This window comes from Corvus brachyrhynchos, unplaced genomic scaffold (genome assembly GCF_000691975.1).
Source record: "Corvus brachyrhynchos isolate BGI_N302 unplaced genomic scaffold, ASM69197v1 scaffold514, whole genome shotgun sequence".
Taxonomy (NCBI): Eukaryota; Metazoa; Chordata; class Aves; order Passeriformes; family Corvidae; genus Corvus; species Corvus brachyrhynchos.
The window spans coordinates 82,473-108,674 of NW_008238319.1; the positions used below are offsets into that span (position 1 = coordinate 82,473).

Consider the following 26,202-nt stretch of genomic DNA (forward strand, 5'->3'; position numbering starts at 1 on the left):
GGCGGGGAGGGAGCGGCTGCTCGCGGCAGAGAGCGGAGGAGGTGAGCGGGCGGCCGGCGGCTGCGACCTTGAGCCCATCTTCAAAAAGAAGTGAAATTAAAATCCCACTTCAAACAGGGAAATAGCTTGATCCTAATCTGTTTTCTAAGTTCACTTTCTAGTATGCTAACGTTAGTGATTTTAAATAGCGAGAGAGTTGTTAATTCTTCATCTTAGAATCATGCCTAACTGCGAACAACGAACAACGTGTGTGTGACATTGTTTTCCTTAAACATTCTTAAATTATTTCTGCAAAGGAGAGACTGCATATCACGTGGCTCGTTTGAACACAATCATGTCAGTACACCTGGAAGCAAAAATTCTTCATTCCTTTTTTTTATTTCAGATGTTCAGGCTTTGAAGAATGCTTACGAGTTGATCAAATCAGCCAGTCAAGGACAATCTGCACTTGACTCGTCAGATAACATCAGCACCGACTTATATGTTTTATGTGCTGAACAAGCACTTCGGGTTTGTAATTTAGGTCTTTTAGCAGTATTGAATGAAAACATGTATAGATACACTGTATTTACAGCCGTTACAGTTACTACTTTAAAAATCTCAGAAGTACCTGAGGAAAGTATGACACTGTTCTGGTTTTGGAGAGCAATTGTTTAAACATGCATTTTCCATTAAAACTCAGCCCTTAAATTATCATTTCTTTACAGTCCATCAGCAAGGTGTGGTTTGTGAAGTTTGTAATTAGAACAAAATTAGCAAGGTGTACCATAGTATATAAAAAAAACTTTGCTATGCCTGTTTTTTCTTGTTATGGAAAACTTAACATTAAGCAATTTGGTTATGACTGAAGAAAATATGTTCAAGAAGGCAAAAGAACCGTAATAAAAAATAATAATGACCCTGGTACATTCTAATTATGAAAGGTTGTTGCTAATTGAAATGACTTCTATAAAATGTGGTAGAGATTTTTAATTTTGAAGTACTTGTTAATTTTCAATCTACGAAGATAAGTGACTGGGTTTTTAGCAGACAGAGTTTGTAGTAAAACATTTTTTTCCCCCCAAGCTGCAATCCCATCAAAATCTGTCTGTGGTCTGAAAATTGAGATGTAGCACTGACAAATCCTGCCAGCTAATATCCCTCCTTAAAAAAAAGCCCAAAATTCTGTTAAGAATTTTGTCTTTATGTTAACAATTGTGTTTAAAAAGGAAACTTTTTTTGGATACTGTAAGCAGTTCTATGACTGACTGAGGAGTTTTGTTAAATAAAGAAGCTATCTTTTTACATACATTTGGAATGACAAAACTATGCCTTTAATAAATTGTAATGGGCTTATACCACAACTGGTATGCATCTCTACGGAATATTGCTTGCATACTGTTACGGAGTTAGATGTTACCCTTGATTAGGCATGCATTTTTAAAAGCTAACAATTCCTAATTATTAGTTGCATTTAAAAAAAATATTAAAATGCTTGTTTTGGGTTTTAGCTGGGATATCTGGAAATCAGCAGTGACTGTTTGCAGATGTATTTTAAAGGAAGATTTCCTGTGAACCAGTTTCTTGGCAGAGCATATTTGTGCCAAGGCCAGTTGCATGCTCCACACTCTACAGATAATTTGGTGAGAAATTACAAAGGCTGCTTTATATTAAGCCTGTTTTTATGGGTATTTATTCCTAGGTTTTTATGTGTTGCTTTCAGTCATTTAAAATACACAAGGATAATCAGGACTGTGGGAAAAATCAAAGGAAAATATATTAACAAGTAGTTTGTGAGTAAACAAAACTTGCCATCTGAATCAGACTAATATTTCAAATATTTTGGAGAAGACAATAAAAAAGAATGCTTGCAAAATTTTTCAGGTGGTCGATTGTTTTAAGTCACCCTTTTAACTTTTTACTTAAATATGGTCCTTTCAGACCAAATTAGCTGTAACTGTTAAAATAATTGCCGGTTTTATTGGGGAAGCATTTCATGGGCTTGTGGGAAGTGGTGGACTGAAAAGGCCCTCAGAGAGGTTGTACAGTTCATTTCTGTGGCAGTGTACTTCCAGCATTCATCAGTAACATTTCCACGTAGTACATGGATTTGGCTTTTTGTAGTGAGAGGTGGTAGCAGCTCAGCAGGATACTTCTGCTTCTGTGTGTTGCTTTTAGGTGTTACAATTCCCTATATATGAAAGGTTTGCCGATTTTAAAATGGAGTGGGATCTGTTTTCTGTCTTCAGTGTTTCACTTGTCCTTGTACTGTGGTCAGTCAGCTTTGATCATCTGTTAATGGTATCTAGCCCCTGAAAATAGCCTTAACAGATGTTAGAATCATAGAGTATTCTGAGTTGGAGGGGACACGCAAAGATCATCAGAGTCCAACTCCTGGCCCTGCATACGACAACCCCAAAAATCCCACCCTGTGCCTGAGAGAGTTGTCCAAATGCTCCTTGAGCTCTGTCAGCCTTGGCACCATGAACGCTGCCCTGGGGAGCCTGTTCCAGTGCCCAACCACCCTGTGGGGAAAGAACCTTTTCCTTCTGTCCAGCCTAAGCCTTGACACAGCTCCAGCAGTTCCCCCGAATCCTGTTCCCGGTTATGGAGAGCAGAAGTCAGTGCTGCCCCTCCACTCTCCCTCAGGAGGAAGCTGCAGAATGTGATGAGGTCTCCCCTCAGACTCCTCCAGGCAAAATAAACCAAGGGACCTCAGCCAGACCTCATATGGTTTCCCTACTAGGCCTTTACCATCTTTGTAAATCATAGTTTGTGTTACTTGTGTTAACAAATACGCCTGACAGAGGTTTTAGTAGTTTCTTTGAATAATGTTTGAACTAACTTTCAAGCTAGAATCTTTTCTCTGTTACATTTTCTGTACTTTCTTTCTTCTATGAGCACACGTGCAGAATAACTGGTCAATGGTCACTTTAAGACTTCATGCATGTTTCTAATGTCCATATGTTTCTAAATTAACAAACTATTTGGTGATGTTTTGTGAATCTCAATCAAAATTTTCTGTTTTCTTCTTGACTCTTGCTAAATTCTTAGAAGTTAAGGATGGTCTCAGATTGTGCAGTCCTGCCTTGGTTCCTTGTGTCATGTGTTGTAATGATCTTTTAAGATAGACTTCACATCAGTTGTAAAGCCTTTTCGCTAGATAAATGTTCCTAGATAATTTACGAAAAAAGGAGTGGCACAACATCTCATGCTGTGCGACTAAGTAATCATCATTCACTTAGAAAAGATAAATCTGTCCTTATTTTGGTTTCCATCCTAAGGAACCCTTCTTAATTGGTTAAGATACTTGTGTTCTTAATTTTAGGATGCTTGGGTTCTTAAGGGCCAAGTGCAACTTCTTTACTTCAGTACATATTTCATCTCTGGTTTTCTCTGTGTCTGGGCAGTTCCCACTTGGTGTTCAGTACCCTTCTTACACCATTCCAGAACTCAATAAGTCAGTCCCAATTCTCTTGGAGATTTTAGTTTCTCTTTTCTAGCATACTGTAGAGACCCCCTCTGGTATCATCCCATTCCTGCACCTCCAGCTCCACCTCGGCTTCGGTATTTGCGCTGCATCCTTCTCCTACACTTTCAAAAATCCCTTTTTACTATCTTACCCATCTTCTTTACACCCTCCCTTCAGGAGTTTGTACATACTGATGAGGCCTTCCCTGAGTTGCCTTCTTCAGGCTCAACAGTCTCAGCTCTCTGTCTTTCCCCATAGGAGAGATACTTCAGTTCTGTTTTGAACTTTGCAGCCCTGTGTTGGACTCTCCATAGCATCCATGTCTCTCTCATACTGAGGAGCCTGGAACTGGGAACAGTGCTCCTGGTGTGGCCTCACCAACGCTGAGTAGAAGGGAAGGATCCCATCCCTCAACCTGCTGGCCAAACTCGTCCTAAGGCATCCCTGGACACGGTCAGCAACCTTTGCAGCAAAGGGTATGCTGCTGGCTGATATTCTTCAACTTGGTGTCCACCGGGACGTCTAGTTCCTCCCCTAAAGAGCGGGCTCCCAGCTCCTTCAATGATAAAAAGGCATGTCTGACACATCGTTCAGTTGACAAATTCTTGTTGGAACTTTTTTGAAGAAAATTATTCCTCAAGATTTTTAATGGGACAAGTGACTATAACTTTTTTCCCCCTGGATTTGCTCTTGGATATTTCTGAACTTCGTTTGCTGGAAGCTTAAAAAGTATGCAGCTTTGTAGGTGTGGAAAATTTCAGTCCCAATAATTAATATCTGGTAGAAATGAAAGAAGCTGAAAATACCGTCTTAAAGTTAGAAACCAGAAAAACACATTAATAGGCTATCAACCAGTTTTTAGTTATTCTGTTTCTATAGCAACAGCTTACTATGGCAGTATGTTTTAGCTGAGATTGGTCTGAAAATAAAATTTATGAAATATGAACATACTAAAATAGGAAAAGAATGTACTGATTTATAAAAGCCATATTCAAATTGTACTAGCTTTTCTTTGTTTTATTCTAGGAAGAGTTTGAAAAGTTTGTGCTCTCTTTTATGAAGGCAATAGATTTTGCATCCCATGACAGAAGGTAAGCCCTACTGATAGGATTAACTCTGAATCCCAGGAAATGCTACTGATCTGGCTTTTCAATTGTGTGTCTCGATTTTCATTAGGAGTTGTGTTGTTTGGGGTTTTTCTTTAGATCTTTCCTTCCATTTTGTAACTTCTGTTACTGCTGTGAGTGCTGTAACAACGTAAGAATACTGAAGTCTTACATTGACAGGATGAATAATCCTGTTCAAAGCTGGCAAATATCTCAGCATTTCTTACCCTTTTACAGTTGCGATTTATAGAACCAGAGCACCATCTTAGCTTATTTTTAAGTGGTTAATTATTGGGTATAGTTGCAAGAGTAACCATATTCTTCTTGTGCTGTACTTGTATTCTCAGTTCTTAGTCAGGATTTCTTCCAATGAAAACAAAAGTTGCACTTTTTAACTTCCTAGATGTGTCTTACAGTGCTCAAGCTGTAATTTTATGTTTATTCAAGTTCATGAAATACTAAATTTTTGATTCTTATTTTTCAGGTATTTTTTTTTGATATATAATGCCTCAGTTCTTTATTGGCAACTTGTGAGGCCATTTCTTAAGCCTGGATTCCGCTATTGCCTTATTCCCAGCCTTTCACAGATTGTTACAGCATTAAACCAAATTGAAGAGCAAGACAGGGAATGGCGAGCAGAACTCATGATGTAAGTTTAACTGTATTTTTTCATATGGGCATTCTGTAGTCCTTTTGGGACTGTTACCTGAGGTAGTCTTTAATAAGGTATTTTTCACTGGTAATGTTGCAGACGTATTTATTGTAAGAAGCTTAATTCATAACTTTTTAAAGAGACATAAATGTACTGCACATAAAAGGTGCTTCATTTCAATATTTACTTTAAGCCTGAAGTTTTAGTGGCAGAGACAGCTGTGACCTAGATCAGATCTGAGGTTTCACAGTCTCTTTGGATGTAGTGTTTGAGTCATTGATAGTCATTGGAAATAAATGATGTATAAATACCAATGTATTATCATTCTCACATTTCCTGAGCAAAGCTGGAGCATAAACCTTGAGGTAACTGTACTGAGGGAAATAGTTTTATGTGCAAAAGGTGGAGTGTCCATGTAATTTTTCAAGGTCCCACAACCTTTTCTCAGAGATGTTTTGATCCGCTATTCGACAGACTGATTCCAGTTCCTCTTGCATTTCTACCATAGTTTTTACGTTTCTCTTTGTGAACTTTTCTGTTTCTTTACTCTGTGACTGTTGTTTATTGCTATGTAGCATTTTCTTTATAAGCTGAAACTGGAGGGAAGTAACCAAACATTCCGAGGGGTATGCTAAGGACTATCTAGAATACCATGCATGCAGTTTCTTGGTACCAAACATACTCTTGCTGAGGAGTTGATGAGAACAAACACATACTCACAGTGTGTTTGTGTTATAAAACTAATGCATTTTTTTCCTAAAGTTGTATTTATTTTTAAAATATTTTTTATTATGATTATCGTTGTTGTTGTTAATTTATGTCATGGAATCACAGGCTCTTTTTCAGTTAAATCAGATAAAGTATATAAAATCCAGTAGATATATTGCAGTTTCCAATATGAACAGTTTTCTTTTGCTAAATGGCTTTGAAATACTAGCCTTTCTGGTAGCTAAGGGAGAACCTTAGGATACATCTCACAGAAATGTTTTTTTCATACACTTTTAAATAATTGATCTTTTTAATTATGGGTATCTTGTTGAGAAAAGTTTTCACAAAAAACCTGCAAATTTCCCAAGATTCTTGTTGCAATCTGCACTAAATATGTGTTAGCAGCTGCATATATCTGGAAAAAACAAAAATGTAGAAGTTAGAGGATCTCTTTTGTGTTGAGTCAATGCATTAGAGCACTAATCACTTGTACTGCATTTAGAAATGGTACCTTGAATACAAAGAGTATTAAAAAAAATAAATAAGAATTATTTCGGGATGTGTTAATAAATATTTCATACCAACATTCTTTTGATCTGCAGAAATTTACTTGAGTGCTTCCTTGATGCTTCAGAACTGGAAGAAGCAAAAGAGTTTTCATCTACTGCTGCAATCTTTATTAAGGAAAATGTTCCAGACAAATACTCTCAAATATTTTCTTTAATGGTAATGCTGAAAAATATTTTAACCTCCCATTAAGACAGGAGCTTTGTCTACAGTTCATAAGATTGTAGTTATAAATGTTATATAAGCTGTTTTCTTCATTTAAATTTTGTGAGTTACCAAACAATTCTGTAGATATGCAGAGATTTTCACAAATTGTATATTTTTGATATTATAAGCTCCCTACTGCTCCATGGTCTTTTAATGAATCATAATATAATGGGAATAACTGTGGCTAACCCTAACAATTCTGTTTCGGGTTAATTACTATTGAAAGAGTAGGTGTAGCGAGAGCAATTTAACCTGACATGCCACAGAGGGCATATTTAGTATCTCTTGACTTTTCTCATGCTGATAAATACTTAAGTGATCCAGCTTGAACCCTATAAATAATTCTGGAAATTGGAGGATATGACAATAGATCACATTTCTTGCATGCCCTTAACTCGAGAAATAAGAGGGTGAAGACAAAGGTGGCAAAAGCAGAAAGAGGCAAATAAAACTCTGAAGCTGCGTGCAGGCGTATTTTCTTTCATTCTACTACACTGTCTGTTGTCTTTTCCTGTCCACCCCCCAATCAGTACATTTCAAAAGTGTATTGTTTATATTTCAAGATTCTCTATTTGAATTAAGAGAACTAATATACAGCGTTCCAGAGGTGTGATAACAATGAAGTAATCACACTGGGGCAAGCTTGAAATTCCTTTTGTATGTTTTAGAAGAATTGTTGAGCAGAGCTGTTTGACAACATCCTTAAAGAGAAGAACGAAGTAGTTCTAAAATTGTGCTTGGGCTACAGAAGTATGATCCAAACTATTGAGTGCCTTAGTAGCAGCATACTGAAGTCCTGCAAAATTTAGTGTTCCAGTACAGCTTAAGTAATCAGTATTGATAGCTGTGGGCAGTCAGTGTGAGAGTAAGAAGAAATGATTTGCACACTATTAACGTGTAAGTCTGCACTTAAATTGAAGTAACTGCAGTTTATTTTAATGTCTTCATAGTACTTCTTTTCCTGCCTACAATCTACAGGTACGGATTTGGCTTGTTTCTTACAGTTGGATGAGATGATTTCAGAATGAGTTCTATCAAAAGGTGTTAAAAATGCATTAATTAGAATTCTAATTCAGAAGGTAGTTCCACATTTATATTTCTGCTAATAGTTCTGATCCTGACTATTGGAAGGTCAGTATAGCTCTACTAGGTGATGTTTGTATTATCTATGCAGAACAACATAGATTATCATAGTAGCCACCTTGCCCTTGAAGTCCATAAGAACAGTCAACACACCTGCTTTATTTTATTTTATTGAGTGTTTTTCCTTTGCTTATTTAATCAAATAATAATTAAATTGTTATTTTATAGGTGTATCACCAACTAATGGATATTTCCCAGGCAGAGAAGGAAATACAAAATTCCATCCATCTTTCAGTTATTTATAAAATGCAGATGTTAAAGTTGTAAGTATGAAAATGTATCCTTCCACTTGTAATTTGATGCTGCATATTATAGAGGTACAATCAGGTTCTGGGATCCCACATGCTTGTAGAAAAATCTACTGCAGAGATTAATTCCTCAAAAGGAAAATTATAACGACAGTTTGGGTAGTAACTGTCAGGTCTGTCTAGAGAACAGCCTCATCTAAAAAGTGAGCTAGCTCTTTGGGAATGTAGGGATTAGTGTGTTGTACAGATATTGTCAGGAGAAAGAATTTAAGAGTCTGAAAGACATTTTAATGTCAAAGGGACTCCAGTTCCATCCCCAAGCTGTGTACAAGAAAGTAAAGATGAAGTGGGGAAATCACCTAAAATACAATGTACAAACCATGGAGCGTAATGCTTTTTAAACTCTTCAAATTTTAAAGGCATAAGAAAATTTTGAAATTTAGACTTCACAGCAAAGCCTCATGTAATTTTTTTTCAGTGTCTCAAGATTTCTGCATTTTAAAAATACAGATTCTTTTCTTAGTGGATTAATTTATACTGACATTATGGGAAAGGAGTCTTGCACATAATTTTTTTGTTTTGTCTTTTTCTGGAATAAAATTTACTGTCTGAGAAATTAATTAGCACACTGAATCAGGTTTTATTGGTTTTTTTTCTTGGTTTTTTCAAAATCCAGGTATCCCACTGATACCTTGGAATAAGAGCCATCCATCCTGAAGTTAGGAGAGTTATTTCAAATTTTTAATGCAATATTATTTCTCATGAAAAATTATGACCCAATTCCTCATATGTTGCAGGCAGTGGGACACAAATATATTTCCAAGTGATGCCACCGCAAATCTGAATTCTTTATATGTGCTTTTGAAACAATATGATGTACCTCCAGCATCTGTTCTCAATATGAAGTGAGTTGTATTTGTCATGGCTCCATGGAAGTTGATGATGAAGCCGATCCTGCTTCCATTGAAGTCTGTCAAAATTGCTGATGACCTTGCAGAGATTGAATTCATACTTGTTTGTGTTGTGTTAACACATAGGTCATCTTAAAAAAAGACAAAATCCTATTAGGTTTTGTTACAGAACCCAAGATTAAGTATCTTCTTCCATACAGCTGTTTGTATAACACGATTAAATCTTTCCATAATAATTTCTTATTGATAAAATGAGATTTTTAAAAGGTCTTAAAATTGACATGTGCTTTTCAGACTGTAGTAAATTTTTAACTCTTCCTGGGGCCCTTTCCAACTCTTCAGCATGAGTTCGAAAGACTAAACTGATCGCTATTTCAGTAATTATATCACAGCTGTTACATATGGAAGTAATACTACATTTTTACTCATTAAGGTAAACCCTCTTTGACAATATTCAGGTGTACTACTACTTCTCCTGTTCCAGACAGTAGACTATGCTCATCTGGTTATTTACAGACACCCAGTTAGAACAGTCTCCGTGTGTGTGTCTGTGTTCTTAGTTCCTAGGTAGCAGACTGATGCATTTAACTGCTTTGTGTGCCAGTTCACTGAATTGTATTTCCAAAATTTTCTGCAGTCCTTCTGCAATCTGAAGTTTCTTACTTCACCATGTCTGTGCTTCATGCATTTCATTCTGTATTTTCTGTCTTCTTCAGGAGCTGTTTGTGCAGACTGCATAGGAGTATGCTAATTATTTTCCACAAACAGATTAACTTCCGTATTTTTCATGTAGCCAACTTTGAATTCTTTCCTTTTTCCTTGTTAACTGTGAACATTACTAGTGTAATACTTAGCATTATCATAATAATACCTGTAATATTCATATGACTTCAAGGTTTTCAGATACATTGCACTTGTTGTACATTGTTACTTTCAAATAGTATTTTTTTAATTCCATGAAAGAGCAATATCAAATTCTCTGAGTGATGTTTTTGTATTTTTGAAGGATTCCTTTGATTCTGGAATTAGCTCATTTTTCTCTGAAAGTAAACTGCACTGAACTCGCGGCTCATTGTATACTTGATTTGAAGAGTGCTCGGATTACTGTAAGTTTTAATTATGTGGGTTTGGGGGTTCTTTTACACACGCTCTCACACTCCCACACCCCTTTTGTGTTTATATTTAAAAAATAGTACAAATGGTTCTATGATATTCTGTCCATCTGTGTATTGTTTATATATTAATTGATATAAATAATTATTTGGATACTTGATCTATTCCTAAACTAGAGAAGTACATGCAAGGTCAGAAGGTAGGGTGTGGATAGACCAGGGTGATTAGCAGTGCAGTTTGTTTTGGCAAATAAATATTAACTGTAAATTTTTGCTTCTGTTTTTGAAATGTGACCTGTGCAAGAGTTTGATTGGAAGTTAAATTCAAATTTCTATTATAATGATCCTGCTTTGCATTACTTATAAAATTGAACTTATCCTCTCGGAATTTTTTTTATTCCACGTGTCTGATTCAGGCCCATCATTCTGAACATTTCCTGAAAGTCTAAAATCATATACAAATCCATAGCATTCCACTGGAAGATGTGTTTAAATCCCCTAGATCAAAGATTCACAAGGATTTAATCTGAGTATTTGTGTAGACAGTAGTAGTAAATACCTGCTGTGTGGCAGCAACAGAGAAACTTTACTTCAATTTCAACCTTGTCCATTGGAGTTAATGTGTTATTTAAGTGACCATCTTCAGATTGCCCAGCATCATTTGACATGATTTCTTCATAGTAGAGTGACAGTAATCTATGTCAAAGTTTCAATTCCTTGGCTTTTGCCAAGTACTGATAAATTTGTCTACCATAACATGAATTCCATCTCTGTGTGTATTTGTCATTAAGTTTTGCACAATCTCTTCTCTTTTCCAGTCATGGGGATGTTAAATTACTAAAGGTCATGCTGAGTGATTTGATAATAGCTCATAATGAATTAGGAATGTAGAGGCTGTCTGAATTTCCTCACTACACCAATTTAACCCAAATAGAGCGTATCTTAGATGTTTCTATGATCAATACAGATCATTTATATGATTTAATAGTCAGCTCGTTCCTAAGCTGTTAAAAGTCTAACTTCATTTTTCACTTAAAAGTTTCACTGCCCATCAAGCTGAATCCTTTCTGTCTTGACTAGCACTTGTTTATTCCAAGCATGGGCCTTTTAAATAATATTAATGAGTAAATGGAAGAGGGCAGATTTAAATCAGATACTGTGAAAATGTTCTTCCTTGTGAGAGTGGTGAGGCCCTGGCACAGGTTGCCCAGAAAAGCTGTGGCTGCTCCATCCCTGGAAGTGTTCAAGGCCAGGTTGGACGGGGTTTGGGGCATATTGGGATAGTGGAAGGTGTCCCTACCCATGGCAGGACGTCGGAACTGGATGGGGTTTAAGGTCCCTTCCAACCCAAACCATTCTGTGGTTCTACGATTCTATTAGAACTGAAATCAAATTATGGTATAGGAGGAATCAGGTGTACACTGGTTTTACTACTGCAGAGTCTGGCAATGAAGAACTTATTTTGCAGCCTCCAGTTAGTAAAAAGTGTCTGCAGTTCAAATAACAAATTCTATTCCCTTTGTGTAATTTCAGTTAATTAGCTAGTATAGTGGGATTCTTAGTAGGGAAGTGCAGTGCTGTGTTACTGTAATTGCATGGCTTTAATCTTTATCATATTTCTTTTTAATTATTGAAATTAGCATTTTGTATATTAATACTTCATAGGAGCAAGGGAAACTTATTGAGATAGAATGTCTGGAATGTGAATATGAAATGAAGAAAAACAGCACTGAAATTGTGAATTATACCAAAGGAGTTGTTGAGGTATGTTCTTTAACTTTGAGAGAAAAGGAAAAGTTTTAATTTGTTAAATGTGGAAAATTGCATTTGACTATGTGTCTTAATTAAGTTACACTGCTCAGGAATTCTTTAAACCATTCTATTCTTTTAAATTGGACTTCCAAGAAGGAAATGGAGAAAAATAAAGTTTTAAAGTTTAAAGAAAAATAAACACACAGTTGTGTGTTCGTCCCTTAAGTCTTCTGTCTGACCATAAAGGTTCATAATATATTACTTTCCAAGAGCAAAGATGGTAGCATTGAGGCATGAAAGGGCAACACTCTCATGTTTTCACATTTTGCCTTTATGGGAGGTGTTTTCATGGAATATCTTGAGTTGGAAAGGACCACTACGGATCATTGAGTCCATCTCAGCTGTGATTGCATATTATGGTCAATCTCATACAAATTCTTATGTCAGAGAAATCCAGATTGTTGCTGATAAATTGTCACACTAGGGAGGATTTTCTTGAATTTTTGTCAGTTGGTCAGTTGGCTCAGTTATAATTCAGACCATTGAAGTTAGAAGCCTAAATATCAACACTATCAAAGGGATTGGAGAGGTGCCTACAATGAGCAATTTAGGCCAGCTATTAGAGTCACCTAAAGTTGCTATGGTGGGAAGTAGGAATACGTGTAATGGAAATTGGTAGTGTGAAAACTTACTCCTGTCTAGGGCTGTTCTTATTTTGGAGTTCAGAAATTCCACTCACCTTTCGGAAAAAAACCCCCTTGTTAATGAATTCCTCATAATACGAAACACTACTAATACTAACATGTAAAAGAGGATATTCAGGTATTTCTGAACTTCAAGCCCACAGTGTATGCAGTTGGAGTGGTTTTTTGTTTGATTTTTTCTGGTTTTTTTTTTTTTTACTTGCATAACCTCTAAAAATAGTGTAATAAATGGCACATCTGTTACTGTAGGTAACTGTGTTACTGTACATAATTCAATAAGAACCAAGTTTAATTGACGGTATGGCAAATTCCATTCATAATATTTATTTTTTTCCTCTTCTGTACTGCATTTGTAGCTGAATGTGAAAAAAACCCCTAAAACCTGCATCTGTAGCTGAATGTGAAGAAAACAGCCAAACCTTCTGAATTCACAATTATCAATTAAAGTATTCACGATTATCAATTTTTGTTTATCATAAGAATGGGGAATAGCTGACAGACTTCTGCCAGAAATATGTAGTAGCAGCCTGGAGTAACGAAAAGAAAAACTCCTTAGTTATGGATGCCTGTTTACAAAAAAAAATTTATGAGAAGAATTATTAAGCAAAAAGTTTCTAAAGTCTGCTGGCTAAGGGACTGCTTTCTACTGAAAACAGTCCTAAGATTAAAATTTGGAGAACACGTAAGAAATTCAATTTATTAAATGCAGTAGTGCTAATTATTTCTTCGTCTATGTAGGCTCAGCTGAAATTGATAAGAAATCTTGAGTTAATGTTAAAACGTGCAGTTCAGCTGGGAGATCCTGGTGTGATTCAGGTTGTTTGTGCAACCCAGTGGAATCTGTGCTTACCACTACTACAACACAATTTGCATCAACATGTGCGAAAGCCATTAATCTCAGTTGCTGATGTCCTTGAAGAGATTGACAGGTAATTTTCAATGCTATGTACTTTCTTGGAAGGTCTCAAAGCATCAAACTCCTTTAAAAGTGTTCAAATTCTGTGACATTAAGTGTCTTTGAAAATTTTCCACTAGCTTGTAATAAATGCATGTCTGTATGTTGCATACATTTCCCTATTAATCATTTAAATATAGGTTCCTTTCAGGCAAAATCTCACACTGTTTAATGACCTGTAACAAATATTGAAATGTTTTAGGAACTTAAAAATACTCTAGTTAATCAAAATTATGTGAGAAAATTCCAAAGCTGCAGTATGTGTTTTGTACTGTGGTTTAGAGTCTCGTGTTAACATCACTTTTGTTGGTTAAGAAATTAAAATTCAAAAAGTTACTTTTGAAAAAACATCATGGCTTCTGTCTTATATGTTAAGTAAGACATTTCTTGCAAGATAGTCTTTTTGTATCTTTGGTGATACTTCTTTTTAATTGAAAATCCTACTGCATTAAGAAAACTAATAATTTTTTGAGGTATATTCTTCTATTTGCTATTATGCTGTACTTAACCCATAGCACCTAAATATTTTCACCTTTTTGTTAATTTGAGTCAGACAAGTAAACATTACTATTTGGTGCTTGCTTGAGTTTGGACCTATACATCATCTGACTGTTAAGAACAGAGATCAGAACTTTTGCAGTCGAGTGAGTTGCAATCAACACAATCTGCCACTTGAGCAGGACCTTAGGTGGTTTCTGATGCAAGTATTGCAGAGGAAAGTGAGGAATCTAGTTTCAGTGGTTTAAAATTTTTTTTTTGTTGCATAAAGAGTGGATATACACATGCATGAATGCACTATATTGTATTACTGTACTGTTATTCAAGCATTTCTTATGCTTTCCGTATGTAGAGTGCAAGATCAGCACAGGCAACTTTGAAATTTGTACTAAATGTTGGTAATGACAATTTTGCTCTAAAAGCTTGCAGGGGAGATTTTGGGGGGACTAAGGTTTTGGGGTTTGTCACATGTATATTCTTAACCATCCAGTAGACTCGGCCTCAACTCTGCTCTGGTACTGTCACTAGAGATTGAATGAAGTCACTTGTCTCTATTAATTAGCCTGTCTCAATTTTTGTTTTGATTGCAGCATTTATTGTGGCTACTTTGGTCCACAGGAAAAGGGTGATACTTCCTCAGTCAGGCTGGCTCTGATGTGGACATACATTAGTTCTGTGGCATGATATTTGATAGGCTTGAAAACCTCTCTTCTCTGTTTTTTTCATAACATTGCTTTAATTTATCTGATTTTTTGTTTTTCTTCCTGAAAATAATCTGAAGCAGCATGTAGAACTCTGAGCTGTCATGAACAGCTTCCTGGGGCAGGTGATGGGTAGGGAGCCAAGTATACCTGAGACTGGAGAACATGCAGTTTTTGGTGAAACCACACCTAGGTAGAGAGAGTACTTAGAGTGAATGTGTATGCCTGAGGTGAGCCTAATCTTTAAAAGAGCTGAGCTAATGCAACTAGGGCTAGACTTTTAGGAGTATTAGCTTCTACTTAAATGTTAGGAAGAGAGAGTGAACTTCTGTCAAAAGTCATCATTCAATACACTATTCTTTCTCTGGCAACTGACTACTTTTGAAAACCACCTGATTTGCACAGCTAAGCGGTACTGAAAAAGAGTTCCACAAATATATGAAGATCAGTTAGTCCACAAGATGTGTTGCTTTCTCCTGCAGGGTTAATGAAAGTAATATGCAGTTAAATTTTCTTATTAATTAAAAAGGTATGATAGTGAAAATTAAAGATACAAGTCGGTTAAAAAGGGAATATCAATTTTAATACTAGAGTCACTTTTAAATATTGAGTTTCATCTTTGGGTGAGTTTTAGGTCTAAGAATGTTAGTGTGCCTTATTTTAACAATTTACACTTAAATTTGTAACCCTTAGCATGTTGATTTTGTTGCGCTGCCAAGTTCATATGGAAATAGCTCGTATTGAAGAAGATGGGGATAGACTAGAAGCTGCTCTGGAACATTTGCAAAAAGCTATGCAGCTGAACAACAGTGGGCAGTATCAAGAACATCTAAGACTGAGTTTTAACCGCCTTCGGTTGAGTGCTATGTTGTATGAATCACCCGAGCATCCAGAGGATCAGGCGGTAATGTTGATTGAACAGGTAAGCATGAAGAATAAGGTCTGTAGCTGAAATAGGCTTGCTTATTAAATTCCAGCGGAGGAGAGACACCTGTTTAGTAGAACTGCATATTAGTAGAGACAGCATCAGCTTGTTTTCAGCAAACTGTCTTTGCTTTGTTGCCTTGAAGTGGTTATGCTGCCTCACAGTCTGAAAATTGTAACAGAGGATTTTTTTCCCAGTTATTTCAAAGCTTACTTCTTGGGGAAGGCAGGGAGATGTTAATTAGCAGAAATACCAGCAAAAAAAGAAGCTTATTAGCAGTTGTCAATAATTAGGATTTCATTGCATGAAGCAGTGTTTTATTTAATGAGAGGCACAGCGTCCAAATTGCTAAACATCCTAGCTGGCTATGAGATAAATCAATATTATGTGACACAAATGCCACTAAATAATATATTTTACAGTCACAGTGAAGTCATTGTCAGGAGTTAGTGCATCTAATTCTGTTGTGCTGCCTTAGCACCTGAACAAAAATCATACTGGCAACTGATTGTTTTTTCTGGTTTCAATACTTTTCCATGCAAGCTTACTCTGCTTAAATGTTGCTTTAAAAAAACCCAGGGCTCCTCTGACTTTGGCTAGTTCTTTGCAGACCAGGATACTTTTAATATTTTGTAGCAATTCCTAGTTACTACACACAGGATATGTTACCATGGGTTGTTTAAGAAGGTATAACATAATGTCAGGTTATATACTGAGGAATATACTGTAAAGATTGACGAGAAGCATGAACAGTACTTTGTATTAAATGATCCTTGGTGGAAGCATGTGAATATCAACAGAAGTTCCATGGTCACCTTCAATGACAATAATACTGTAGAATGATGTCTAAGATACCTAAAGATACACAATTTCTATACGTATTTTTTTGGTAGTAGCAAGTTACACGATAGGTATTCTGTTATGTTTAGTAAATAAGATCTAGTTGGAATATAAAATCAACCTTATAACAATGAGTTCTTCTCTTTATGTAGGCTAAAAGGGGAAAACAAAAGGATAATGCGAGGAAAAAGAGATCCCTTCTGGTAAATGCAGGTCTTGCATTAGCTCCTGACACATTTCAAATAGTCCTTGACAGTGAAAAAGAAGCTAAAGGTAAAGTATGTGTGTGTGACTAAAAGTTACTACACTTAGCTTTGCACACTCTTAAAGGCTGTGCATAGCATCTAGTGGCAACATGTAGGGAATATTGCAATACAGACAAAGTGATAGTTCTGCTGAATTCTGTGGCAGACTTCCTATCACTTTCATTAGGGATCTAAAAGTTGTATGGTGATACTGGAAAAGGTGTTGATTTCACCTCCAAATTCATCTGAATCTTACTGTTGTGCACTGTAAGTAGTTCTATTTTCACTATGTACAACTCTGGAGTGTTTTTAACCAAGGTCATTTTAAAGTAGCGTTTTCAGAAATTTCAGCCAATACACTGTGTTAATTACATTGGGTGTTCTTTCTATATTGTAATTATCTTTCTCTTCTAAAATCTTGTTTTTTAGAGCTCTAGTTTTGCACAGAGATTTAGGTGTGAATTCATTATTTACTTTCTAAAACATGGAACATAAATGGGCACATTCCTTATGCCCTAAACAGCTTCAGTTTTTGATTATGCAGCCCCTGGCTGAGGAAAAGTGGTCAGGGAACAGACTTTCCAGATTGCTTAAATTGTTTAGTTTTATCTTAGCAATATAACAAGTGTATGTGTGACTAATCTTACTAACTTTGAGTAGACCCAGTGTACTCCCGCAGTAGAGATTATGCTGGAGGAAGGGAATGCTACAGAAAGAGTCCTGTTGCTTCCAAAGCAGTGTATTTGTGCTGTGGAAGGCCATGCAGTTCTCTCATGCCATCTGTTCAGCCAGGCCACAAAGTTTACCTTGCATATCCCCATTCCAAACTTGATCAACTAATCACTTACAAGCCAGAGTCTTATTTACAGATCAATTATTCCACTCTGTGCAGTCCTTTTAATAATGTGAAAACTATGTTGCTGGAAAACATTTTCATACATTATTTAAAGTTACAGAATGCATTGTATTTGTAAAATTAAAAGAATTAAAATCATGGACATCTCTTTGATTTTAAATTTTGACTTGACAACTATACAATTACTTCTGAAGTTCCTCAGAATAAATCTTAGCACACATTAGCCTTCCAGGTTGAGTCATTAAAATGAGTGAGTTTATTACAACATTGAAACTATTACAAGACTTCATTTGACACAACATTTTATAAAATTTTGTTCTGAGAAATTCCAGTTGTTTCTGAGGCTGTCATCCAAGCAGTGAGTTTTTTGCTTTTTCTATGACTTAAGCTGCCACAAGCTTACACGTGTATTGAAGGAGCACAAAAATATATATGCAAATTTATTATATAAAATGTACATAGGACAGAACATCAGATTTATAGGGTTATATTTTCTTTTCGATTGCATAAAAAACTTTCATTCTATTTTGATGAACACGCTTGACTTATTTAGTGAGAACTGTACCCATAGGTCCAAAGAACAATGTCCTCTTTTAATCCACAATTCTTTTCAACCTTACATGATGTAACTGTCATTGTGCATTATACTGGACAATTTCTATCAGATGCTCTACGTGTATAGTTACACAGAGGTATCACATGCTGGACAATGCATTGCAAAATATATTTAGCAAGAATGGTAAGATGCTGTGCCTTCCTCTTTTTTTGTAAGTGAACCTGCTTATATGTATATTTTAAAGTCAGAAGTACTTTAGATGTATTTGCTGATATTGTTTGGCAGAATTTTTGGGGATCAAGTTAAAGCCTGTTCTGTCTGCATTATGTTAGGGACCCTTGCTTAGATTCAGGTGAATGTAGAAACTCATTGGATTTTCCAATCATGTCAAATTACTTGTATTCTAATGCAAAGCATGTCTTCTCTGTCATTACACTACAGAAAAAAAAAAAAAAATCTCTTTTTGATGTATTTGTACTGCTGGAGTAATTTTTTCCTCAGGAGCCAGCTTCTTTTTCCCTTGCATCAGTTTTCTGTGCTGGTTATTTATTTATTAATATTTCTGCCTAATACCTTGTTGACTAAGTAAAATGGAAGTCAGTATTATCAAAACAAAACAAGTTGATTAAAAATGTGTTTGATTAGATAAACATTCTTAAAATTCAGTATGAATGTGTACTTTACATATTACATCATTCACTTGCTCTTGAATGAACCTAACTACAACTCTATATGTCCTGTCAGAAAAGAGGTGTACTTGAGATATTTGGGTACTAAACAAGCACAGATCAGTTTTGGATGGCACAACTGTATCTCAAGGTACAGGAAAAAACCAAAATAGATGCTGGTGGGGTACGTTTTTTTTCATGCTGGTTGGTTGGTTTGGGGAAAGCTTGAAGAAATGAGAAAAGAGCTGGATTTTGAGTGTTTCAGCAAGGAATCATGAATCAAATTGTTTGCCTTTCATGTGGATTTTTAAATTTCTAATATATAAAAATTACATTTAATTTTTATTTCTTTGCCAAGTTTCCTCAGGCAATAGTCAAATAAGCTACCTCTGTGCAAAAGCCCAACATCATACTAAAAGTGTGGAGAAAGTTGATGAACATTTAAAACACTTAAGAAACGAAAATGGCAGAGAGAGGTAATTGCTATAGACCAGAAGTGTCTCTTTCATCTTTTGTAGAAGTCTCTAAGAGGAAAGGTTCTGTCTCAGAGGTTAAGTTACTGGATGGTATCTTGTAAGAGGCTGAATATTTCAGCCTCTGGCAACACATTGAAGTGTGTGTATAATTTCTTGTCCAAAAAGCTCTGTTACATTTCCATGCTGTGCAGGATTTTAGTCTTTCCCTGTTTCTAATCTTCTCTCTCACATGCACACTTAAACTCACCTGTTCTATTGATATGAGCCCAGCATATAGAGGGATGACTGGATTAAGGCTCGTACTTGATGTAGAATTGAAACTTGCAAGTGTCTTTTTAGGTCCTTGTACCACATCATGTGCTACAACTTTTTTGGTGAAAAAGCTAAGTAGTTCATTCTGAAAGTCAGAAAGATCAATCTGTAGAAAAAGGACAGGCTTCATTTTGACTGTATTTCATTTTGTCACTCCTTATTTAAAAGGATGTGTCTACTTTTTTTCTGCATTAAAAATTCCTGTGATGAAATTTAAAGGCAGTTGTTTTCTATAAGATTCTAAATCCAAACTTGTTTTCAAGGCTTATTTTTAAATACTCAACATTAGCTTTGAAATATTTAGTTTACTTTATGAGATAGAAAATGAGAGTTGTCACACACATCTTGAAACTTCAGTATAATTACCATCCAAGATAAGAATTTTGTCTATTGATATGCTGAGGAGATTCTTCTTAATTAATAAAGTAATAGTGTTACCTTTGCTAGATTAAATGTAATTTTTTTTCCTGATGGCCATCATTATTGACATGATTGTTTTTGTCAATCCTGAACTGTAGAACCTAATCCTGCTTATGAACTAATTTTATTTATGCTTTTTCTTTGGTAGAATTATTCTTTGGGCAGATTTGGCAAAAGTTGCACGTAAACAGGAAGTGTGGGATGTCTGCCGTGCAGCATGTAGATTTTGCCTCTTGTATGATGATATTTTGTTTAGGGAGGCAACAAAGCATAAAACAAGTAAGTGACAAATTATTTTGAACGTTGTAAGGAACTATTTCATCATTTATTAAAGTTACTAAAAGGAGTCAGACAATATTGTTTTCTTTCCTTCCATTCCCAAAGTTCCCTGAGTGTCTTTTCTGTCACTGCATGTTGGCATACATGGAATATTCTTTCTACTTCCAAATCTAGAAATCAGTCATGTTTTTTTGTAGAAGCCGTCAGAAGAGTTTCACCAGTGCTGTAGAGAAGCACTTCTATGGAATACATCTACCTGTCTTAAGAATTCCCTAATGGTCCTCTAGGTCCCTATCATTCATGCCTGAGGGAGCTGTAGAAAAATGGGTTGTTAGTGACTTTGTATGAGGCTCACGTGTTAACATTTTTACTCTTTAATCCCCTATTAGTGAGTGGCTCCTCTGAGGTGTCCAACATTGTACCTTGTTCCTTGAGGGTCTGCTGGAAACCTACCACACATTAAGAGTTTTTAACTTGGGGGAAAAGCACTTTCAAATCACTCTCTGCTTGCTGGCTTTTAAAGTTGGTTTTGTCAGGGAGTTCGCAAAACTCACATTTCCGAATAGATGAAATGGCTTTTCTCCTCGCTAGCCAATGTTAGTCGAACCTATTCTATATTGTTTCCAAGGTCCACTTAATATAGGACATTAATTTGCCAGTTTTCTTTTGGAATATTTGCATCTTCTTACTAGTTTAATCTTTTGCCTCCTTTCCAAAGTAAAGGGAAAAATAAGTACACTTACCAGAAACTGAAGGCAACCGTGTGCCAAAAGAGTAATGAATAGAAACTGCTGTGTTCTTACAAACTTTGTGCTTATATTAAAATAATCTTAGACCTTTCCCTTTCTTATTAAACTGAATTTTTAAATTATTATTATTAAACCAAATTATTAAAAAGAATGCTATTTTTTCTCGTTACTGATGTGCGTGTTACCAGAAAGTCAGCCCAGTCCATGATTCAAACACAAATGCTTTTGCCTCTGCATAATACAGTTCTATGCTCCACTTCCATTAATGCAATAAAATTGAATTAGAGGCCATGGAGTCTATTAATAGTGCAATTTCAGTATGTATATTATGACTGGAGAAAGTTATTTGCTGCAAATATTGAAGGTTATGCACAAATGCAGCAAAATCACAGGTAACAAATGCCTCAGCACTGCTTGAGAACAGGTTTTGAGTGCAATAAATGGTACTAATGAAAAAATTAGTTGCTTGGAATAGAAATCTTTTCTTGTTAACTATTCCTTGTGAATTTAAGAATATGTAAGGATTTGTAAATTTAAAAATTAAGAGGATGATTTGCATGGAAATAATAATGGGTTTATTTATTTTTAGCACAGGAGAACAAAGCTAATGCAACTATGATGGCTGACGGTCAAGGTGACAGCTTATCAGGAGAATCATTGCTACCTGCTAAATCCTTTTCTTTTGAAGCAGATTTACTCAGAATACTAGCAGAAATAAGATTTATTAATGCAGAGGTAAAGAAATTACACAACTGTCATTCATATTTGTTTAGTTTTTTTTATATATAAATCTTGAAGCACTGGAATTTTGAGTTTAGTTATTTTCTGTCTCTCTAGGAAGTAAAAGTAGTGGCTTCATGAAGCAACTTTATCAAAATACTGCGTGAAAGTAACTATAGCAATAGTTTTACTGCAGGTGCTAATAACACTTTTTTACAAGAGATTCTACTGTAAATTTTTGACATCTGACATTACATTCCTGGATCCTTAAAGTTCCAGCATGATTTAAAAACTTACGCATACGAATTATGGTTGTTTCTCCATGTAATTATTTAGTAATATTATTAGCTGTAGACAATTTTATGATTATGAAGTACTAAGCATTGTATTTCATATAGTTGTACATGTATAGTTGTACATGTACAGTTCAACATTTCACAAAGCATTTTGTATTTTTTAATTTTTGAAGAGGTAACAGCACTAATATGAAGTCATAGTCTGTTTTTACGGTGATAAACTGGGTAGAGAATTTATTTCTCCGTGTCTTTTCAGGCAATTGTTCATTTATTAAGATTGCAGGGAATTGAACTGAATGATCATGCTATACTTCCAGAAGCTACAAAGCAGTGTCGTCCAGGATGTGTCTCATATCTTCCTGAAAGTGCTCCAGAATGGCAAACATACAGGTGCTTTTCCATAATATATATCGAGACCTCAGAACTCTTAACAGAGCACTATTATCAGACACAGATGACAATTGCAAAAGCTGTTTTGCCTTAGTAAAATTCATTGTCACCAGATTCTTCACGTTTGTAGATAGTCATGGGAAATGGGAAAAGGATCTGAAAAATAGTTTGAAATATTTTTTCTTAGGTTTTCTTTCATTCTGGAGTGTGGATTTTATTTTTCATTTAACATTTATTTCTCTGAAGCGAGAAGCTAGTATTCCAAGCTGAAAAACTATTAAATTGTTGTATATTGACACTTAGATCATTAAATTCTCCACTTAAAAATATGTTTCCCCAAATCAAAAAGCTCTTTGTCTTGCTTTATAGCTCCTATACCTACAATGATTTCATAGCACTGAATGCATACGATGAATTGTTTCAGTTTGCAAATCTAGTGTGTTCCATCCAATCAACTGAAATTAATTTGGGACAGTAGAATATGTTTTTTACCAGTCTGACATGATTATTTCTTGCAAAGGGGAAGAGGGGGGAGAGAGATTTCTGAAGATGATGCTTTGACTCTCTGCTGTTCACATTTATAGTAATATTAGCCTTACTGTTACAGTGGTCGTTTCCTGAGAGAGCAGGATGGCAGAGTTGTGTCCCTAGGTCTGTTCATTAAGTCTGAAAATTAATTAAAGTTTCTCACACTGCCTGCTTGCAAATATTCAGTAGAACGGGAAGAATTATAAACTAATCAGAGCCAAGGGGCAAAGAAGATGAGAATTCTGTTCCAAAATTTGCTACTTGCTATTTTTGAGTTTACCTAATTAGATTAAAAACCCATAGAAAAAAGAGCACTTTGGTCTTCTGTGTCCTGTACCATTGTTGACATAATAATACCCAGTGTCAGTTTGTGCTTTTGACTTTATGACTTTGTAACCATGGCCATTCTGTATGATCATTCAAGACTGTATTTTTAGTATTGTTTTTTCTTAGCAATAGTACATTTTGATAACTAAGAAAGAAAGAAAATAAAGTTATTGAAAGAAAGTTATCGCATAGACTGTGAAAATAATGATATTCTCTTTAAAACAAATACAGCATTTCGGATCACCTGGAAATGTCTTTGAGTGCAAGAACATGCAGTTTTAAGTAAAAAGGACATGTCCTTAACTCTTAGATGGCATGCCTCACTTACCTCTATATTCAAGTAGAGCCTTGACATGGTTATTTAGGGATTTCTGGCACTGATGGGTGGATTCACATGCATTTAAAAAACCCGAACATGTGGAAGGAACATGAACCATAGACAATATCTTTCAAGCTAATAGCTTTTTCAATGTCAGAGACTGCTCATTTCATGTTGATACCACTTCCTTTTCTGAACCAGCTTCTCATCCAAGTAAAATATGTCAGTGGATGAGGACTTAATAAATGCAACTGAAAAGTAATCAAATTTTTGTTCTTGTTGTTGGTTGAAATGTAGTACTGCATATTTAACCTTACCATATAATCCCTTCTAGTGTTGAAGATTTGGCATAACAGCTTCTTTATACTAATTTTTTAGTTTATGGATAGACGACTTATCTCGGTATGCTATGGAAAACTTCCAACGTGCAGCTGAAATAGGAGAAGAATTGAATGAAGCTTGGATTGTTCACAATGCTGTGGTATATATCTTAAATTATAACAGACATCTGATTTCTTCAGGAAGACAGAGGGACATTATTGAGTATCTGCAGACTCTTCTTGGGGCCATCAAGACTGTCGGGCATGACGGGTAAATTTAGATGTTCGGATATGAACATAATCTTTTTTTCTAAAACAGACATTGAAAGTCACCTGTGCTGTGAAATATTTATTGCTGGCTTTCACTGGTAGTGAAAGAGCCTTGGTATACATAGAGTAGCTCAGGAGGTAAATTGTGAAAACTAAATGTTAATCCTTTCTATTTGTTCTTTGTTACTATACACTGCAAGCCATGCTAACTTTAGGCCAATCAGTGTTACTTTCTCTTCATTGTGGAATAGCAACACGTGCACGCAAAATAGCATTTTGTTAGGTTAGTCAGAAAATTGGGAAAATTCTCTTAGACTCTGAATTTGCACAACAGCTCAAAATGCATTTGCTTGCTGTCAGTTCGCTGAACTTGAATTATACTGTAAATACAACTCAAGTTCATTGTTCATAGGTTCATTGCAAGTATTTCTAACAAGCATAAGGTGATTACTGCTGGTTGTGAAATAAGAGAAAATAGAAAACAAAGAAAGGGAATGTGCACATTAGTAGACCATGAAAATGGGAACATAGATTCCACAGTGGTTTAGGGAAATCCTGATCTGCAGTAAATGCAATGGGAGAATGATTGACCACTGTGGAGTAGACACTTTAATCAAAATCTGACTGTGGGACAAAATCCTAGATATTTTTGCACTTCACTGACAGTGACCTCATCACCAGCTAGAGTAAGGATCAGCAGCAAAGAAGTCTCTTTTAACAGTACTGGGGAATAAAATCTGTATTTCAGTTTGTGCAGCGATGAAGACTGGTAATACCTGCTTATTAATTTTGACACATCAGTATGTACTAGCAATAATCTCTTAGATGTAATTAAATTCATGTTTTCTCAAAAAAAAAAAAAGAAGAAAATTCCAGCTTGGCAGTGGACTGGCATGATAATCACAAAAATATGTGAAGGGCTTGGTTTAGGGTACTTTTTTGTTGAATATAGGTAAAACCTTACAAAAGAAATGTTGCCTTTGTAAATCATGGCTCAGTCCTGTTACTTCAGCTACGTAGAAAAGGACTGTGGCAAAGAGACACAGCTGAATTAGGGATAGAAAAACATGCTGCGTGACCATCACATGCTCACATCGTGGTGTATGGTGGTTGGTTGAATTATGTTTGTTATGCCTGAAAACTGTGTAAACTAATAACCAGCTAACTGCTTAAAAAGGACGGGTTTTTGCAATAAAGTGGCTGTCCTTTGCACCTGCCTGGGGACTCTGCATTGTGTCGTATCATAACACTTTTTTAGAAAATAGTTACTCTTTTCATATATAGTAACCCATCAATAAAAAGTTGTTTTTAATGCTGGTCTGACATATATATAATTTTTTTTTTCTGTGATAAAAGGGAAACTTCAGTTACACAAAGAGTGAAAAAATTGATGTAAACTGAAAACTGATTCTGAGTTTTGTAGTTTTAATCATTAAACTGCTTTACCAATGAGCGGATTTTTTTGTAATATCCATAATTTTGCGTTTTAAGAAAAAGCTAGATTTTCAATGCTTACTTCTTGAAATCAATAACTTCATTCTTGCCTTTTATTTTGATCTGATGCAGTATGCACTTCTGATTTTTGTTTTCTTCTACAGAAGTGCTGAAATTTTAGTGATGTTATGTAATGCTTTGGCTCGAGGCCTAATTATTTCTTGGATTCCAAAGCCAGAGCCTGCTGAGAAGAAAGAAGATAGAGCAATAGACAGTAGCAGAAAAACTGCAGCAAAGAAACAGGAAAAAGCAAATATCATCCAGTCTTTTTCAGTAGATCCCAGTGGACTTCCTGACATCAAAGCTGCCCTAGAGGTACAAACCCGTTTTTTTTTGTAGTCCCTTTCGTTCTGCTGTCATACATTGTAATTCCTATAAATTCAATAGTAGAAATTTTGGAAAAAAAAAAAGCTACCTTCTTTTACAGTTTCTGCCACCACAGATCCCCCCCAGATGAACACTGGAGCTCCTTACCAATTTGGGGCTGAGGACTATAA

General features: G+C 35.6%; 1 protein-coding gene across 1 annotated transcript in view; it reads left to right on the plus strand.

Moving 5' to 3' along the window:
• Positions 1–4: 4 nt before the first annotated feature.
• Positions 5–26,202, plus strand: part of CFAP46 (cilia and flagella associated protein 46) — a gene marked incomplete at its 5' end in the record, with an annotated part of 72,158 nt that continues 45,960 nt past the window's right edge. The window contains 19 exons of the mRNA XM_017733886.1: positions 5–41; positions 386–510; positions 1,491–1,622; positions 4,478–4,542; positions 5,042–5,206; positions 6,520–6,643; positions 8,003–8,097; positions 8,880–8,987; positions 10,000–10,099; positions 11,771–11,869; positions 13,300–13,490; positions 15,409–15,637; positions 16,633–16,753; positions 19,164–19,281; positions 20,162–20,292; positions 21,631–21,776; positions 22,314–22,447; positions 24,000–24,212; positions 25,810–26,020. Coding sequence (XP_017589375.1) covers positions 5–41; positions 386–510; positions 1,491–1,622; positions 4,478–4,542; positions 5,042–5,206; positions 6,520–6,643; positions 8,003–8,097; positions 8,880–8,987; positions 10,000–10,099; positions 11,771–11,869; positions 13,300–13,490; positions 15,409–15,637; positions 16,633–16,753; positions 19,164–19,281; positions 20,162–20,292; positions 21,631–21,776; positions 22,314–22,447; positions 24,000–24,212; positions 25,810–26,020 — 2,544 coding nt within the window. The remainder of the gene's footprint in view (positions 42–385; positions 511–1,490; positions 1,623–4,477; positions 4,543–5,041; positions 5,207–6,519; positions 6,644–8,002; positions 8,098–8,879; positions 8,988–9,999; positions 10,100–11,770; positions 11,870–13,299; positions 13,491–15,408; positions 15,638–16,632; positions 16,754–19,163; positions 19,282–20,161; positions 20,293–21,630; positions 21,777–22,313; positions 22,448–23,999; positions 24,213–25,809; positions 26,021–26,202) is intronic.